This window comes from Arvicola amphibius, chromosome 2 (assembly GCF_903992535.2).
Source record: "Arvicola amphibius chromosome 2, mArvAmp1.2, whole genome shotgun sequence".
In the NCBI taxonomy this organism is placed as follows: domain Eukaryota; kingdom Metazoa; phylum Chordata; class Mammalia; order Rodentia; family Cricetidae; genus Arvicola; species Arvicola amphibius.
The window spans coordinates 28,779,872-28,797,797 of NC_052048.2; the positions used below are offsets into that span (position 1 = coordinate 28,779,872).

Genomic DNA, 17,926 nt, shown 5'->3' on the forward strand with positions numbered 1-17,926 from the left:
CCCTTAGTAGATAACTTGTGGGGTAATATTGCCCCCTGGTGGTTATCGAGCACCATGGCACACAGAGCCCAACACTAGGAAATTGCTCTCTTTAGCTTGAGCTATTAATAAACAGCTCTGAGAACATCCCCTCCTATGAAGAGCCCAATTCTTTTTAAAATGGCCTCATAAATAAGGAAAAATTTAATCTTATATGACCTGAGCTTGAATCATCTACCCACTCAATTTGTATACAGGAAGATGGAATTCTTCAAATACAAGGAACAAAAACCCCCAAGATCTTCAACAGTACAAAACATTTTACTTTGTATTACCAGACTCTGTTAAAAAGGCAGAAACATGTTTGGTCCCACCAGTCCAGGAAGGACCTAGAGAGTCCATCCTCACGGTCTTTGCTCTCATGTAGTTGGTTACGTGGCTTTCCTCATGGCGGCTTGTGTCACACTGAAGAGATAGGCATCATAGATTATGCTTAAGAAGCTGTCATCATTCTGAAAAACAAAGCCAACAGGCCCAGGGGACTGTCACGTGAGCAGCAGAAGCCAAGGCTTCCTGCCTGGAGCTGAACTGGCCTCGGGTTCAGTGCCTTCCTTACCCCTGCTGTCCGCGCTGACAGCCAGCAGGGTTGGAGGCAAGGCTGGGACAGAGCTGCTGAATTTTACAGTCCGCATGCGAAGCCCATGTGCTCATAGCACCCGACACAGACAGCAAACCTGCCATGCGGAAGCCAGCTGTGCTGTGTGCAAGATGGGCCAGGAGGGATGAGTCACAATGCCTTGGCAACAGCTTAGGAGGTGGCTGGTCCTTCCCAAAATTCCTCCGGGCTGCCCCCATGTCTGGGCAGTTCTGAGCATTCATAAGGCTCACTGGTACCTTCCCAAAGGCAGCATGGCTGTTCCCGTGACCTGTGGCAAGTCTCTGGCTTTGGTAAACGGACAGCAGCAGATAGTCTCTGAGCTCGCTGTCTCACTGAGGTGGGGAGAGAACTCTGGGTCTAAGCAATGGCTCGCTTGGTTAACGCCCACTCAAGTCTGTGGAAGCTTCTGCAGCCCTACACTCCCCTTCCCGGTCTCCTCCCTCCCCAGACACACTCAGGGTCATCCTCACACCAGGAAGAAGGAGATGATATTTCTGCTTTTCCTGCAAAGACGCCCGAGTGACTTTTAGCAATATCAGGAAGACAACATCCACAACAAGGAGAAGTGTGACATGTCTAAGTCACAACACATGGCTTTGGGGTAATGTGACCAGGCAGGGGATGAGCCAGAAAAAGCAAGAATCTTTAAAATCTAAACACACATTTAGGTTTTCCCTTACTGTTCCAGTAAATAAATGTGCAGATATTTGCTCTATAATTCTCATGAACTTATTGTGAACAGGTGGACCATATTGCTATGGTGGCGTGTATTTAAGATGAGTAACACAATTAGGTTAGGAGGGTTCATACTAGGCTGCCATTTTGCTCCCAAACTCAGATGCTACCTTCCAACACCGTCCTTTGGGTTCCCTCTAAAACACCATTTTAAAAATGTTTTCACTAATGGGGATTAGACATCAACAGAAGCAGACACCACAGAGGCCGGCCTGCTCTCAGGCAGCCATCCGGCCACGAACAGAGTACTACACTTTCAAGACTGCCCATGTGAAGAAGATTCCGAAACACATTAGCTGAGGTGTCTGCTTCTGTGAGGCTTCAGACACAACCCTTTCCAAGGCCTATCATTCACTCGGGAGCGTGCTCCGTTACATGCTGGTCTACTCTCAGAACATTAATTCTCATGGTCCACACAACAGGGGACATCAACACTGCCACCAGGCTCAGGGTAACACCAGACCAACATAAGCCTCGGTTTCCTTGCCTGTAGAATCAAATATGAGGGTCTAATTTTTTTATACTTACTTATTCTGTGTGTGTATGTGTACATATGTGGGGGGGGGCTGTGTGTGTGTAGGCATGTGGTCACGTGATCAAAAGACAACATTCTCTCTTCTTCCATTAGGTGAGTCATCAGGCTTGGTGGCCCATATTAATAGGGTTTCCTATAGGCATTGAGTGAATTATTAAGCTTAAAATAGTGCATGGCCCACAGTTCGGTATGAGTTCCTATATATACTATATATACTATATATACTATATATAGTCACTGTGTAGCAGAGACACCCAAGGCAGGGCTCATAAGGTGTTCTATCATTCCATCCTCTTGTGAGCAGTGGGTTTCAAAACCATAGCTGAACTATGTTCACAGCAGTCATAGATGGTATGGCTTACACCTGCAGCTTGCCCAAGATGGCTCTGAGATTGCTGCCAACAGTGAGCTCCCAGGGTGTCCTGGCTGGCCAAGCATTCATCACTTGCTCCCTTCTCTTCTGCAGCTGGTAGCTAGGAGGCCTGACTTGTTCCTCCAAGTCACAAACCTCTTGAAGTCTTGACACATCTCATGCCCCAAGTAGTATTCTAAATACCATCAGTTAACTGTTTAGAAGGTGCTGGTGGGGAGAGTGGGGGGTTACTCTTATGACGTCCAAAGAAGGCATCAGCCAACTTAGTCTGCCATGGTGCCCACTGTTAGGTCAATAGCCTTACCTGGATGAGGTTCAGCAGTGCCTCCTGGAGCTGCAGCCTGGTGAGGGGCCTGCTGGCCACGGTGGAGGATTCCCAGTTCTGCAGGGGCAGAAGGAGGCTGGAGGAGGCATCAGGAAGTTCTTGGCCTCCTAGGGGCATGAGCCCGGATTCAGTCTCCCTCAGTGGGGCACAGGTGGACTGTGTGAGAACCACAGGGGGCATCAGCAGAGAAGCCACTGGAGCAGGGACACACTGAGCTGAGGTGATCTGCTTATAGCAAAGACATGCACACAAGGCAGGGTTAGGAAACAACCCACAAAGCGGAGCTCCAATGATAAAAGACCCTGTTCACAATGGCGGCAGAGGAGTGCTCAGTTGGAACCATCCCGGATCCCGTGGGTGGGAACGGCTGACAGATCTGTTCCTCTTCCACCCTCAGTGGCTACTAGACAACCCTGGACCCCTGTGATGCCATGACTTCTGTGTATGAAGCTAGACACCTGGTGAGAGCTTCATTTTCAGGCAACATGCATTTAGGAGTGCTGGTTTTGTTCAGCACCAGCTGTCCGCTGCCCTGCCCTCCAAGGTCCCATCACCAGTGGGAGTGGCAGCATGTGCTCGTCAGAAAAGCACACACATCTCCCAACCCTGGCTCTTCAAGGAGACACCTCCCCTGGGACTAGGAGGAACTGTGACTTGTGGGTTTTCCCCCTCTGGTCCTTCTCTGTTTATCTACAGAGAGCATGCCTTCTGCTTCTCCTGGCTGGCATGGGGATGGAGAAGGGTGAAGATGAGGGGCTAGATCATGGGATGAAGAGCAAGGCCCGGGCACATGGAGTCTGGAGCACCATGACCCATCTGTCTGCTGAATCTATCTAATTCCCTTGGCTGGCAGGTCTAAAACTAAGTTTTCTAATGGCTTTCCCAATTATGCAAGTGACATTCTGAACTGGGTCTGACTGACTCCTACAGCTACCATGTGTCTCTAACTCGGGTGACAGAAAGTACCTTATTTCTCAACCTCCAAGCACTCCAACACTCATGAGAAGGAAGCAGAGAGGCAGCAATTTAGACGTGGCTGTAATTTTACCATCACTCCCTTGGCATCTTTGGGGGCAGAAAACGGCCTAGAGGAAGACAGGCTCTTGTTTCTTTTAGCGTTCTCTATTTGCTATCCCAAGGAGAGGTGTTGAGAGCTGATGCTCCCAGAGGGAGGAGGAGCACAGCGTGGGCTGGCGAATGCACATACTCCTTATTTGGTTCCTGACATTTGTGAGAACTAAAAACAAAAAGAATTGTATATGCAGAAATTGAAGTCTGATTATTAGCCCTGGTTTTCTTATTTTAAATCACCGAAGAGAAATGGAAGCAGCCATTTAAAAGGGGCCAACACTCTGCGGTGCACCAAGAGTGAGGACAAAGCCTCAGTGTGCAACAGAAAGCCCCTGCAGCTGGGATTTCATAAAGATGAATGCCTTGACCTGGTTCACACACCCAAACATACATGGTTTGTGCCCTGGGCTTTTGTTTTTAAAAATGTGAACAATTTCTGAGGAGCTACTATGTGATAAAACATATCAAAAAGACCAACAGTGTGACATACATACATATTATATATGTATATATACATATTATATATATTATATATATCACACTGTTGGTCATATATACATACACACACACACACACATATATATATATATATATATACATACTTACGTAAACACACACATACATATATATAAGAAGTAGGGATAACTTTCCGATCTTTAAAATCAGCACGTTTTCAGGGACTCTGTGCCAACCCAAGGGAAACAGAGCTAGTCAGACCTTCAGATGCTACTACAGGCAGATGATCAATAGACGCTGGCTTCTGGTTCCTGACTGTCCCAGTTGCTGATGGGTACAGACCACTATCCTCCCAGAAAGACACGCTATTTCTAGAAATGACACTGTGTTCCCTTCTCTGGCAGTTTGTGGGTGGTACACTTGTTTCTGCCTGGTCTTCACAATACTGATCACCTAGAAGGTGATTAAAAACAGCAAGACCTTTACTGCTATGTTGTTTACTTCAGGAACCTGCAAGGTTGTGGCTGCTGGATGCGGAGTCTGCTTTCTCTACTACTGCGTAGTAAAAGTGGCGACTAACATGTATGTAGGAAGCACTCAAAATCATGCATTGAGTCAAAGAGGGAGCAATAATCCACTATAGGATGAAAACAAAATCAGTCAGGTGTTTCCATCCCAAAATGTTAGAGCCAACTGCCATGTGGGACGTCATGTCACATCTGGGCTGGTCTTCAGGGCTCATGACATGGTAAAGATTGAACTTTACAACCACCTCTAAATGGCAGAGGACACCAGACTGTAAGAAGAGAGAAGCTTCTCTTTCCAGGCAAGGTGAAAGACAAAGAGACACACGGAGGGGGCTGTGGGTAGCTGTTCTCGATGGAAATCCTTGTGGCTCAGCTGCCCATAGCAGAGCAAAGCCCACTGTACTACTACGGCAGCGATCTCCCAGTACATACCTGCAGAAGAGGAGCCTGGTTCTCCACGCTGGCTGTCTTGCTGGCCCAGGCTTCCAAGGGCTTTTCTGTCCCTGAGCCCTGGGCTGACACGGGGAACCTGGCAGCTAAGGCTGGCCGGGGGATCGCCTGGAGCTGCTGCTCCTGATGTACGGCCTGGAGCTTTCTCAGCAGCTCCTGAGTGGGGAGCACACTGGGGCTGCTCTCCTGGTTGCCAGAGAAGGGCAGTGCTTGTGCTGGGAGTACACACTGCTCCTTCCTGAGAGCTTCATGTCCTGGTGCGGGAGGAGGAAGGGGACCACTGAAGTACACCAGCTGTGACTGGGCCGCAATTTGGCCTGGAGTCACCTGAGTGGCTGCAGACGGCCTGGCAGGTGCACAGGGCTTACACTTGTGCGCTGCCCCAGAGGCACCGTGAAGCTGCTCTAGTAGCTTGTGGTTTCTGCAAGTGCTCTGTGCACAGCGGGCAGTGCTCTGTGCACAGCAGGCAGTGCTCTGTGCACAGCAGGCAGTGCTCTGTGCACAGCGGGCAGTGCTCTGTGCACAGTGGGCAGTGCTCTGTGCACAGCGGGCAGTCCTACAGTTCCAGGGGGACCCCAGCTGGACAGGACCGGGAGGAACTCCCCCCACACGACTGGGGCTGCCACTTTCACAGGGCCACTGTTCAGGGTGCTGTGGCAGCAGGTGCAGCCCTGTGTTCCCGACCATGAGTTTCTGAATGGCTGGGCATAGCTGCTTCTCCACGGGGAGTGAGAGCTTTCTGCGCTCTTCATAGGGCAGGGAGCATGCAACTCTTTGATGAACTAGAAGCTGTTCTTGCTGCTGATGCTGGTGGTGGTGGAGGTGGTGGTGATGGTGGTGGGCGAAGGTCTGGGAAGGTTTCAGAGTTTCGTGACAGGGAGCTTTGTCTTGTTTCCCAAACAGAGCTGTCAAAGATAAGTGTTGGGGCTCAGGGTCCGAGGTCTGGGGGGAAGAAAAAGATATCCAAAAATAGGCTCACATAGTTAGGTTATGGGAGTGGGAGACTGTGAAGCATAACTCAGCTAACTGATGGTTTCTTCTGTTTACAAAGGATCAATGACAGAGGTGCAATTTATTAACTCGAAAAGCCTGAGACCTCTGAAATGTTTAATATCTCCACAGCACTCTCCCCTCCCGGCCCCCAAGGCTGCCGTTACACCCCAGTTTGTGGTCACTTGATAAGACATGCATATGATCCATGAGGGGTCTGCAGCCCACAGATTAGGGACAAAATGACACTGTATAGCACAGACTGCACACGCTACACGTGCAATCTCTACAGTCATCTCTACAGCCGGGTCCATCCAGCTCGCTGAGAACAAAAGGTGCTAGAAACAAGCAGACAGTAAGAGCTCTGGGATCCTGGTCGCTTTCCACAGAACTATAGAGAGCTAAAGCTAGAAAGAAATGATGATTTTAATCTAACGCGCAGGACCAGATGTGTATGCCGCCAGGCCACTCCTCCACTCCTGCCCTCCTGCCCTCCTGCCCCGGGAGCTGGTCCTCCTTCCACACCTTCTGCCTAAAAACATAAGCTCCGCTCTAAAGTCAAAGTACCTTGGTTTAACTACTAAAATGAAATAAATTCTCATGGAAAGTAACAGAAAGCTAAAATAAGTTAGGAAATACTTCTTTTTTGAAAAATTCAAAACAAGATTTAGTCAAGTCATTTAATGTCTTTGGCTCATGCTCATTTTCAGAAAGGATTTAAACCAATTCCTTGCAAACCACCTCTTTACTCAGGAGTAACTATGGAAGAACAGACACGTTTCCTACACAGGCAACAATGGGCCCTGCTCATCAGCAGATTTTGCCTCTGCTATCCTGTTCTGAACAGCACAGAACTCACATACTGCCTCAGGCCTGGGGGGCTTTGACTACTCCCTGGCCCAAGCTAATCCAGAGCAGACATGCCATGCTGCACACCCATGCTGGCACCGCTCCTGGTACAGTGTAGTGCTCAGACATGCTGCATTTGATAGCGCTGCCACGGTGGCTGCTCCTCCAGTGCCTGAGAAGCCACCTAGCCCAGAAGAATAAGGACCCAGAGGTTTATGCATCTGTCTCTCCGGACACGTGTTTTAATAACCTATGATCTTCTAAAGAGTCTCAGCTCACAAACCACGAGCCCAGCATGTGGTAAATTCAACAATCCCTGAGGAAGAGCACCCGTGCCCTACAGTTCAGAAGCGCAGTGCAACAAGACCCTGCCCTTGGGTGTCCTTCAGCAGTGCCAGGACCCTCCCTGCAGTATGTGGGTAAAGCTCTCTGAGACTCCCAGAGGGGCCCCAGATAAGCACAGGTTTCCCTGGTTTCTGTAGTTATTCCAGGATGTATACCCAGATTGGAAGATCTGGGGCTAGGAGCCTCAGATGAGAACATGTAGCGTCTGTCATTCTGGGTCTGGGTTACCTAGCTCAATAGTAGCTTTTCTAGTTTTACACATTTTACCAAAATTTTTCATGATTTCAGTTTTTTTTTTTTGAGCTGAACAGTATTCTATCGTGTGCATGCACCACATCCTCATTATCCACGCGTCAGCTGAGGGACATTGAGCTGTCTCCATTCCTAACTCTTGTGAATAGTGGCATGATAGCAGCAGAGGCATGCTGACGTGGAAGGGGCGACCTCAGGGGCCTCCCTCTTAGACAAACAGCTGACGTGGAAGGAGCGACCTCACGGGTTTCCCTTTTAGACAAAAAACTACAGGCACCTAAGAAATGCTGGGAGCAGGAGAAATTGTCTCCCCGCCAGGAAAGAGCACACCAATTGGTTATCCAATACCAAGTAGTCAGCCCTGAAAACACGTATATATGAGTAACATTATATGCATATATATAATAAATAACCTGGACTGAACAGGTTGTACTTATATATTTAGGAGTATATAATATTTAGGAATCAAACAAACAGAGGTCATGAATTTGAGAGAAGGCAAAGAGAGTTCACAAGGGAAGGGCTGGAGGGAGGAAAGGGGGAAAATGATACGATTATATTTTAATTCCCCAAATGAAAAATATGTTTTAAAAAAACAAAAACAAACAAACAAGGAAACAAAAAGCAGAAGCCTCATACCTTGTTGGGAGAGGGCTCTTGCAGCCTCTGGCTGCTACTGGGTCTCACGGGCACAGGCTTGATAAGCTTGGGGTTGTCACAGATGGCGGAAGAGCTGGTCATCTGTTTTGGCTCAGAACAACTCCTACACTGGAATAGAAAAGACACAAACACTTCATTTTTGATGGAAATAAAAGAAGCTTTAGTGTTTTTACCCCCTTTCTTGCTTATCTAATTGGTATATGCATAAAGGATAATCTCTTCTACTTTTCTGATAGGAACTATATTTGACTATATTTGAGTAGAAGTCAACTATAAATTTGTGTGTGTGTGTGTGTGTGTGTGTGTGTAACTCATTGCCCTAAAATACTAGCACTAACGTCAGTTAGCACTGAGGACTCACATGCTCTTGGACAGTTGGGAGGCTATTTGTTTGCTTAAGAAGAAGTAGTTTTTAAGGCATCCATCCTGATAGGTTTCCATGGTGAGAAATCACAGAAATAATAAAGAGTAGTGTACAGGGAGCTGCTACAAATGTTTAACCCAAGCATTTAAACCTGTTTGGGCCACAAGAAACGCTGTCCCAAACCACTGATTTAAAAACTGCTAACACCATCTTTATTTCCTAGATGACTTCTTGCATAAACAGGATAATTTAGATGAAGTGTTCTGAGCCACGAACTACAAATTAGAATTGCACAAACAAATGAGAGAAGCTTCATAATTTCAAATACTGACTCATTATCACCTGTGAATCTGACCAACTGTGCAATCGCTAACAGTAGGACTCATAACAAAAGAGCCTGGCAATAATGTTGCAGTTTATTTTGTTAAAACATCAAATAAAACAATACAACAGGGCCTTCTATGCTACAGACTCTGTAGCCTTTGCTTCAGCTGCCCAGTCAACGCCTCGTGCCTGAAAACAGCAGCCGCATCTGCCAAAGCAGGAGTGACAGGCACCGTCTCACCTTGGGAGCCCACAGTTCTCAAGGGGTTTTCCAGCTATTGAAGCACAGCCTCTTGTTCGAGGACACAGGTCTGGGGTTGGTCGCCACTGTGTGCACCTGTTTTTTAGGTCAGCCACACAAAAGATAACTACATTTTTCAAGAGTTTGTCAATTCTTTGGCCATTAGGCATTAGGACCGCATAGAGTGTGGAACTGCTTTCAAGTCATACAATGGTATTTTTACGTTCTTCTCACCTGAGTGACGGTGATGGGGGTGTCGCTGCACGGGGCAACTGCTGTCTTCCTAGGAGCAGGGCAGGCAAAGCAAGGCAAGAGCACATAAGACCCTGACTCACAAAGTGCTGGCCAGAGGAGTCGCTAGCCTCTCTTGCCATTTACAAGACGATGGTGTTAATTCTACAGACTATTTTAGACGAAGAAAACTGACTTTCCCGTACCTTTCCTACGCGCTGAGGTAGCTTTGCCTCCCATTATACATCATTCCTCAGATCTTTTCTCCTCCCCTTTTTTTGAGACAGGGTTTCACTACACAAGCCAGTCTGAACTCAAAATGACGACCCTAATCACAGGGAAATGCTAATCAAAGTTACAATGAGACCTCACGTCATCCCAGGTAGAATGTATAAGCTCACAGAGTGGCTGGAGACATGGCTCACAGTTAAAAGCGCTCGTTGCTGTCCCAGAGGACACAGGTTTGGACCCCAGCACTCACAAACCATCCATAACCCTAGTTCCAAGAGATCTGACTTCTAAGGGCACCAGGCACACACATGGTGCACACACATAAAATAAAACTAATTTTAAAAAGTCAAAAGATAATAAAGTGTTGGAGTGGCTGTGAAGCAAATGGAATCCTATTAAAGTACTGCTGGTACTCTGCAGAAAATGGTACCAAAGTTTGTGTCTACACGCACACACACACACACACACACACACACACACACACACACTTCAGAAGGCCTAACAAACCCAGTTCTGGGCACAGAACTAGAGGGTCTGAAACTGCAATGTCCAAGAGACATCTGTACTTCCCTGTTCATTGCAGCATCCAGCCAAGACATGGATCAATTAAATGTGTGTCAGCAGATCAATGGGTAAATGAAATCTCTCTCTCTCTCTCTCTCTCTCTCTCTCTCTCTCTCTCTCTCTCACACACACACACACACAGACAAACAGCACACACCATCACTTACATGTGGAATCTAGAAGAGCACAACTCTTCAGGGCTGAGAGGAGATTTTAAGTTTTCTCACTGCAAAAATGCTATGTATGTAAGCTTGATTTAGCCATCCCACAATGCATATATGCATCAAAACATCATGTTGCATGCCTTAATTTATACAAATTTTACTTTTCAATTAAATTAAAAAGCTTAATTTAAAAATAAGACTGAATTCCCCAGCAAGCTCCAGAGACAGAAGGGATCTCAGAAGTTTTCACTTAATCCTTACCAAGAGACATGAAATTCTTTCATAACATCTCCACTATGTCTTCCTTAACATGTCCAAAAATGGAGACACCTTCCACAAGAAGAATCCTGAGGGAAAAATCCTGCGTTCTTCCTAGTGTTTCCATTTTCCACTTCTTCGGACCAGACCCATTTACTGACGGCCTGCACACTGTTGGTGTGTGTCCCGCACGCCCACATGCATGGATGAGAGGAGACGGCACAGACGGGAGGAGGCTTCTAATGATGCTAATCAGAGAATCAACTATGTCTAGCTGGTTAGATCGGGCACTACTCACGTGACAGACAGAATTTGAAATGACCCTTGAAAGTCTGATCTTGTTTGGGTGGGAGGGGAAGGGGAGGAGAGGCAGGGAGGCACCTTCAGGAAGCAGATGTCCGTTCTAAGTCCTTATAGAACACCACAAAGACCATGAGGGAGTTCACAGAACAAGAATGTGAACAGAAGATTCCCGGCGTGAGGCCTATGAGATGTTAGTGAGAAAGGGGCCAGAACCTGAGTTTAGTTCCTGAACCTTCAGTGACCTGAGTTCCTTCCTAAAACTCAACCTACAAGACAGAATGCGAGACCTGATTTCCAAAAGCTGTCCTCTGACCTCCACATGTGAACTGTGGCTTGTTTGTGACTGTACACACACATACACACACACACACACACACACCCATGTGACGCATATGCGCTCAAATATCAGCATCAGAAGCAGGTACCAGTGTCTGAGTACTCTCAAGGAAAGGCTGTAATAGTTTGTTATGGTTGAATTTCATCTACGCTGTCCCTCCCACTCATCCCCACGATCCGCAGACATTATACACAGTGACACGATTACACGCCGTCACCCAGTCCACACTGCTGCCGTGTTCCAGTCGGTGCTCCTGTAAGCTGGCTGCAGTGCCCACTGGGTGGGATCCCATTCCCTGCAATCAGGATTTCTTCAAAGAGCTCCAACGCTTTTTAGGAGGAAATAACCCTAGACCGCGAGGGTGCTTGCTGTTACTGTCAATCATTTGAGTCTTTTTAGGAGCCAGGAGCTTTCAGGCTTTGTTTCCATAGCTAAGAAACAAAACATGAACTAATTTTGATATCTCCGCTTAATACTCAAAATACAACTCTAACTTAGTTTGATCTTCTTTTATATCAAGGTTTGGTTCCAGACACACTAATGTAATTTCTCATTTATTGTATCTGTAACAGCTGAAAAATTATAAAGCCAATATTCCTACCAATGATAAGACCACTGAATTAAGTTTCTAATTTTTTATTCTTTTCACCCTTAAAGTTTTGTTCAGCTCAAACTGTTCAGTACAAACATTGTGGCTTGAAGTCATGATTTTCCTAATAATGTCATAATGTAATATCAGGTACATTTTCTTATTTTTTTTAACCATTTTCTGTTTGGTCTAAAGTGAGACCCCCCAACCCTCTAACAACCCTATATCCAAAGTGTCTAGAATGTAATATTAAGTTGGGAGCATCACCCCAGCCCCTGGCCTGGAAGTTGCAGACTCAAGCTCCCAGTCTGCCGAATGCTGACTCCTCGCTGGAGGAGGGTCTGGACCACTCCACAGGGTATTTAGGCAGCCGCTCAGAGAAGGAACATGTGGTTTCAGGTTTTGCATGTGCTCTCCCTCTGTCTTCCTGCCTGTCCTATCATCTCCCCCCATGTTCCTGGCCACCCAAGAGTGTGGCATTCATTAAACACAGGCATTTTTGATTTGGTCTTATCTGGTTTGATTGGAGTTATTTGTGCCAGTGGAGAGGCTCAGTTAGGAAATATTCCTAACATCTTCCAAATTCTAAGATTTTTTTCCTCAATTTTATTTCTCTAGAAAGTGTTAATCTTTTATGTTTCAATTTTAAGGGGATTTAACCCACTTCTTAGTTTTTAGGTGTCTCATTTGTTACATTTCATTTTATTTGGTTTTTTTTGTTTTTTTTTTTGTTCTGTTTTTGGCTTTGGAGACAGAGTTTTTCTGTGTAACAGCTCTGGCTGTCCTGGAACTCGCTTTGTAGATCAGGCTGACCTCAAACTCACAGAGATCCGCCTGCCTCTGCCTCCCAAGTGCTGGGATTAAAGGCGTGTGCCACCACCGCCCAGCCATAAATTTTCTTAACCAATTTTTAGCATCAAGTACAGCTGCTTCATGACCCCCTACTCTATCTCCGGTCAATACTGCTGGTTTTTATAACACCCCTCTCCCAATTCCCTGCTACTCTTTCTTGCCTATTTCCCCCCTTCTACCAGTTCACCTGTTCCAGGAAAAGGAGAAGAAAACAGTGGCATTTATTTTGAAATCACCTCGGACTTAAGAGAACTGACAGATTTATATTTAATCTTTTATATTTTTATTTATTTAATTTTATTTTATGTGCATTGGCGTGAAGTTGTCAGATCCCCTAGAACTGGAGTTACAGACAGCAGTGAGCTGCCATGTGGGTGCAGGGGATTGAACCCGGGTCCTCTGGGAAAGCAGCCAGTGCTCTTAACCACTGAGCCATCCCTCCAGCCCCCATACTCAATCTTCTTAATCCTTGGCCAACAACAGGGCATATCCTTCCATCTGCTCAAGTCTACTTTTACGCCTTTTGTTTTGATTTGCAGTTTCTATTACCTTTCATTTATTCATGGGGGAGGGTACCACAGCGCATGTGTGGAGGTCAGAGGACAACTTGTGGAAGTCGGTTTTCTCCTTCCATCATGTGGATCCCAAGGATCAAACTCAGGTCATAGGGCTTGGTAGCAGGTTCATTGCCCACCAAGCCATGTTGCTGAGGCCCATGCTTTGAGGTTTTGAGATAAATCTCACTTTGTAGTCCAGGCTGGTCGGAAACTCACCATCCCGCTGCTTCCGCTTCCAGATTCTGGGATTCTGGGCCTGCCCACCAATGACTTATTTACATATTGCCACTGTAAATGTATCAAGTCCTCTAACTGAATACGATTCGCTTGTGTGGAGGCTGTTGACTTCTTGGGCTATCTTTTATTTTACTGTAGAAAACAGTCTAGAGTCCTACTCAAAGTGAACCTCTCGATCTCCCCGAGCTGCCTTTCGAAGAGCCTTGAGTCTTTCTCAGTGGCGATCTTGTGGCTGTGGTTATGATCGTAAGGAAGAGCAGAGAGACCCACCTTTGTGTACTCATCCTTGGCCTTCGTGAGCATCTGTAAGATATCTACTTCTCTACCCTCTCCTGAACTCAGGGTCACTGGGGAGGATCCTGCTCCAGCGCCATGACAGGCCTTCAGCTGTTCACACTGACTGAGGCTGGAACAGCAAGGGAAATGAAGATCAGGAAACTAAAGTCAAAACCAACGCTCTCACTCCAGTTCTCTCCCAAGTGCTCTCATCCCATCAAAGCCATCTCAGAAAGGCTGCTCAGACATTTGAAACAGAAAATGAGAGACGAGGTCTTGAGTCAGCTGGCCACATAGGCAAATCCAGGGTAGGAGTGAGCAAGCTATGACTGGGGGTGACAGCCTGCCCCATCTGTTTCTGTGAAGAGAATGGCAAATACAGTCTGCTCACTGTGGGACACAGCAGTCACAGCTGCTTCCACACCGCGGTAGCGGAGGTGCTGCTGACCGTGGGAGAAGCCTTACAAGGAACATTCTGCAGGGATGACCAGCATGGCACAGATTCTCTACCTCCCCAAATACCTGGAGGTCAAGCAAGGTGGACTGGACCACTTTGCATCTTGCAGTTCTCTGGCAATTTGGAGGTTCCGCAAAGGTTCTATCCTAACACTGACCACATGGTTCTAAGTGCTGCAGGAAAACATAAACAAAACAAAACAAACCAAAACCAAAAACAAAACCCTCCTCTTTGCTTGCTTTGAATTTCAGCTCCAATTCTTTTGTTAAAGCCATGAAGTTAATGGTAAAGAAACACCTGGGAAGTTACTGGGAGAGTTTATTCTAAGTAGAGAAGGGATCTGAGTCCTCACGAATCAACTGCTCATTGCTGGTAAAAATCAATCATTTTCCTGCCTGAGCTGTTAGGCAGTCACTATAGAATGCTACCAGCTTACTGTGACCTCTTGGCTGGGCGACAGGGTATTTTCTAATCCATATGAAATCCTGCTATTATTATCCCTTGAACAATTTACAACAACATGAAATGTTTAAGGAACTAGTTGTTATGGTGGTAAATACCAGTTTGAGCACACTTAATCACCATCTGGGACTTGAGCTGGTTGCCTAAAATTAGCTCTCACAAGCAAGAATTTCACAAGTCAATTTTATTTGTAAGAATGTGGTCCCTGGTTTTCAGTTTCTTGGTTGGGGGGGGGTCATCTTTTCATCTCAGTGGGGAGGGGTCATCTTTCCATTTCAGTACCCCTGGATTTAGGAATGAATTCTAGTTCTTTGCAGACAGAGCAGCACACTCATGTGGGGATCAGCTGCACTAGGCAGACACCCAGCTGCAAAAACTCACTTCATTCTGAGGCTCCTGGCTATTTGCATAAACAGCGGCAAAACTGAGCGGCCAAGTCCATAACTGGTCAGTCCACCAGTCTCACCTGGGTCTCCTTTAGATGCAAACTAGGGAAGCCAAGAGTAGGGAAGTCAGATAGGATGTAGGAGAGTCTCAGAACCAGCATGTGAGGAAAAGACAAATAAGCGGTGGGAAGGGGTAGGGAGAGAGGGGGGGAGGGAGAGAGAAAAAGAGAGGGTGGGAGAAATTGTGCACTGATTACTAAACTAACACGGATTCTGACTTTCCCAGAGATGAGAACTTGGTGTTTGAGGCACTGGGGATTCTGAATTACAAACACAGTTTAGGAAGCTGTTAAAGGGCAGGAAGGGGAGGGCATTAAAGGCTTGGGGGCAGCCTTTCAGGACGACTCTGTTCTTTTTATGGATGGACACATCCAGAGAAAATACTACCTAATGACAATTGAAGAAAACGCCAAAGAAAACCTCCACATGGAACTAATAATCAGGCACCTTATACAGATGGTGTAGAATAGCAAGCAGTGTCCAGCGTTTTGGGGATCATGTTGAAGATGATGGCTGAGAAACGCTTCCTGGTAAAGTTAGTGTTGCTTCACACACTTAGAAATGTGAGTCAAAGCTCTGGGTACCAGGAAACACTTGGCCTTTTAATACTTACTTTTTCATCAGTTTTGCAATTCTTTGGCACTCTTCCTTATCATAAAACCAAATTCCATAAATGGACACTGGAAAAAAAGAACACATGGAACAAGCCATAAGCATCTTCACAGTCACATGATGAAGTTCCCTTTCTGTCTTAGAGGAAAATATATAATTAGCTATGCAATGAATTCATTCAATTTATTATTAAATAAATGAAACCAGTCATTGGAGTTACATGTCAAAAAGAAAAGCATCTGTCCTGGAAGGGCTGGTGAGTCTGTGCCCACACCGAAGCCTGCTTCCCTAACGTGCAGCCTCTGGCTCGACAGGCGGTTGGTAAGCGCTGCTTACACAAGTGGCTACAGATTGAAAACGAGATCAGGATTTCTAAACTTCTTGGCTTTGAGACTTCATTGTTTCTATATTTCATTTGCACATTTCACAAACACATTTCATCTTTATTTTTAAATATTCAGAAACCTGATGCTCAAATTATGCCTAGAAATCTCCTTCCCTCTCCGTTTGTAAAGAATATATTAACTAAAAAATTGGCAGTGAGTTATTAGGAAAGGGAACTAGAAAAATATATTTTAAAAATAATTTTCATTTTAAAATGTCCATGCAAAAAAATCTGCAAATGTTGGAAAGTTAGGTATGACTATGGTGTGGTCATTTAGCAACAAACAGAAATACAGCATGACTGCAAATGATTCGTTTAGTAATTTTTCACAGAAGTTGTCTATTAAATTTAGTATGTATCTAGCTCCATCGTTTTTGTGGTGGAGGCTAACACAGTTGCAGGGCACACTTGTAAATATCTAGTTGAGGTCCTCGTCTTATGGGCAAATAAGCATATAAATAATATGCAAACTATATGGACATTAAAAAACTTCACTGAAAATAGCAGCAATATCATGACAGAGCAATGAAAATTAGCAAAAAATGTATTTTAAAGAAAAACAAAAAATTTAAACTCTCAAAGCATTTAGTTATACTTTCTTTAAAGATAGCTAGGATAGTCTAAGGACACCGTTTTCTGCTCATTTATCTCACCAGTGCCCGGACACGAGCTTCTCCCTTACGACAGCACTGACATAAATATCCAAAAGCACAGGAAATGTCTTTTTAAAGCTAGTTTAGGCAGGTATCAAAAAGAAGCTTTATGCAATCACCGACTTGCCAAAGTCAGTACTGAGGCTTTAAACTTCATTTCTGAACTGATCAAGTACATGCAGAATCCTTTTAAAAGGTGCACGTACACACACACACACACACACACACACACACACACACACACGCATGTGCATAGACAAGAAAGGGTGTCAGATCAATTGGAACTGGAGCTGCAGGTAGCTGAGCTTCCAGATGTGGGTGCTGGGAACCAGATCTGGCTTTCTAGAAAAGCAGAAAATGCTCTTATTATCCCTGAGTCATCACTCTACTGTGTATGCAGAACCTTTACCTCAGACACCTATATGTGAAAGGGGCAAAGGAAGATGAAACCCTAGGCTTTCTCAACCAGGTTACTCTCTGCAATGGAGACACACACACACATCCATCCACAGCACCATGACAAATATAGGAAAAATGAGAACATCCATGTTCTCAAATCAATGTGTTGATTGCTTTCACATCAAAATAAGACCTTAGCGTCAAGATTAAATGTTATTCTGGAAACTGAGATTTAAGGCTATTTCCCATCTACCAGAAGTCGCTCCCCACTCAGACTCCCTAAAGACTCCTTCCTGTCCTCTTGTTCTTGGAAGGTCAGGCTGGATCACTGACACTCAGCCCGTGAGGAATCTACACGGGTCACTGGCACTCAGCCCATGAGGATTCTACATAGATCACCAGCACTCAGAAAGTGAAAAATCGACATGCTACATGGATCACCAGCACTCAGGCCGTGAGGAATCTACATGGATTGCACTGAGTCCCATGAACCTGACTTCTCTGTCTCAGTTGCAATAGGTGTGATGGACCATTTGAACCGTGTGGCCACAGTGAAATCTCCTTTTTTGGAGACTAAATTTTCAAGTCAGGAATGGCAAGTCGGGAACTCACGGTGCAATCAGAAACTAAGGCCCGGTGGCAGAGAAGGTGGCAATGTGTGTCTTCTGGGAAACTATTCTAACAAGCATTCCAGGTGCCATTCTTCCTCCTGTGTGACATCTGACATACAGAACTACAGTTCCATTAAGGGCAGGATGCCAGGGAAGCTGTTGGCACGA

The 17,926-nt window shown here is 45.7% G+C and overlaps 1 protein-coding gene across 1 annotated transcript in view; it reads right to left on the reverse strand.

The window, feature by feature from the left end:
- Window positions 1-284: 284 nt before the first annotated feature.
- Dcp1b (decapping mRNA 1B) overlaps window positions 285-17,926 on the reverse strand; it is a 40,461-nt gene continuing 22,819 nt past the window's right edge. Inside the window, exons 4-9 of the mRNA XM_042054522.1 lie at window positions 15,712-15,778; window positions 13,728-13,863; window positions 8,185-8,313; window positions 5,092-6,051; window positions 2,585-2,830; window positions 285-491 (exon numbers count right to left, since the gene is read on the reverse strand). Coding sequence (XP_041910456.1) covers window positions 411-491; window positions 2,585-2,830; window positions 5,092-6,051; window positions 8,185-8,313; window positions 13,728-13,863; window positions 15,712-15,778 — 1,619 coding nt within the window. The 3' untranslated portion in view covers window positions 285-410. The remainder of the gene's footprint in view (window positions 492-2,584; window positions 2,831-5,091; window positions 6,052-8,184; window positions 8,314-13,727; window positions 13,864-15,711; window positions 15,779-17,926) is intronic.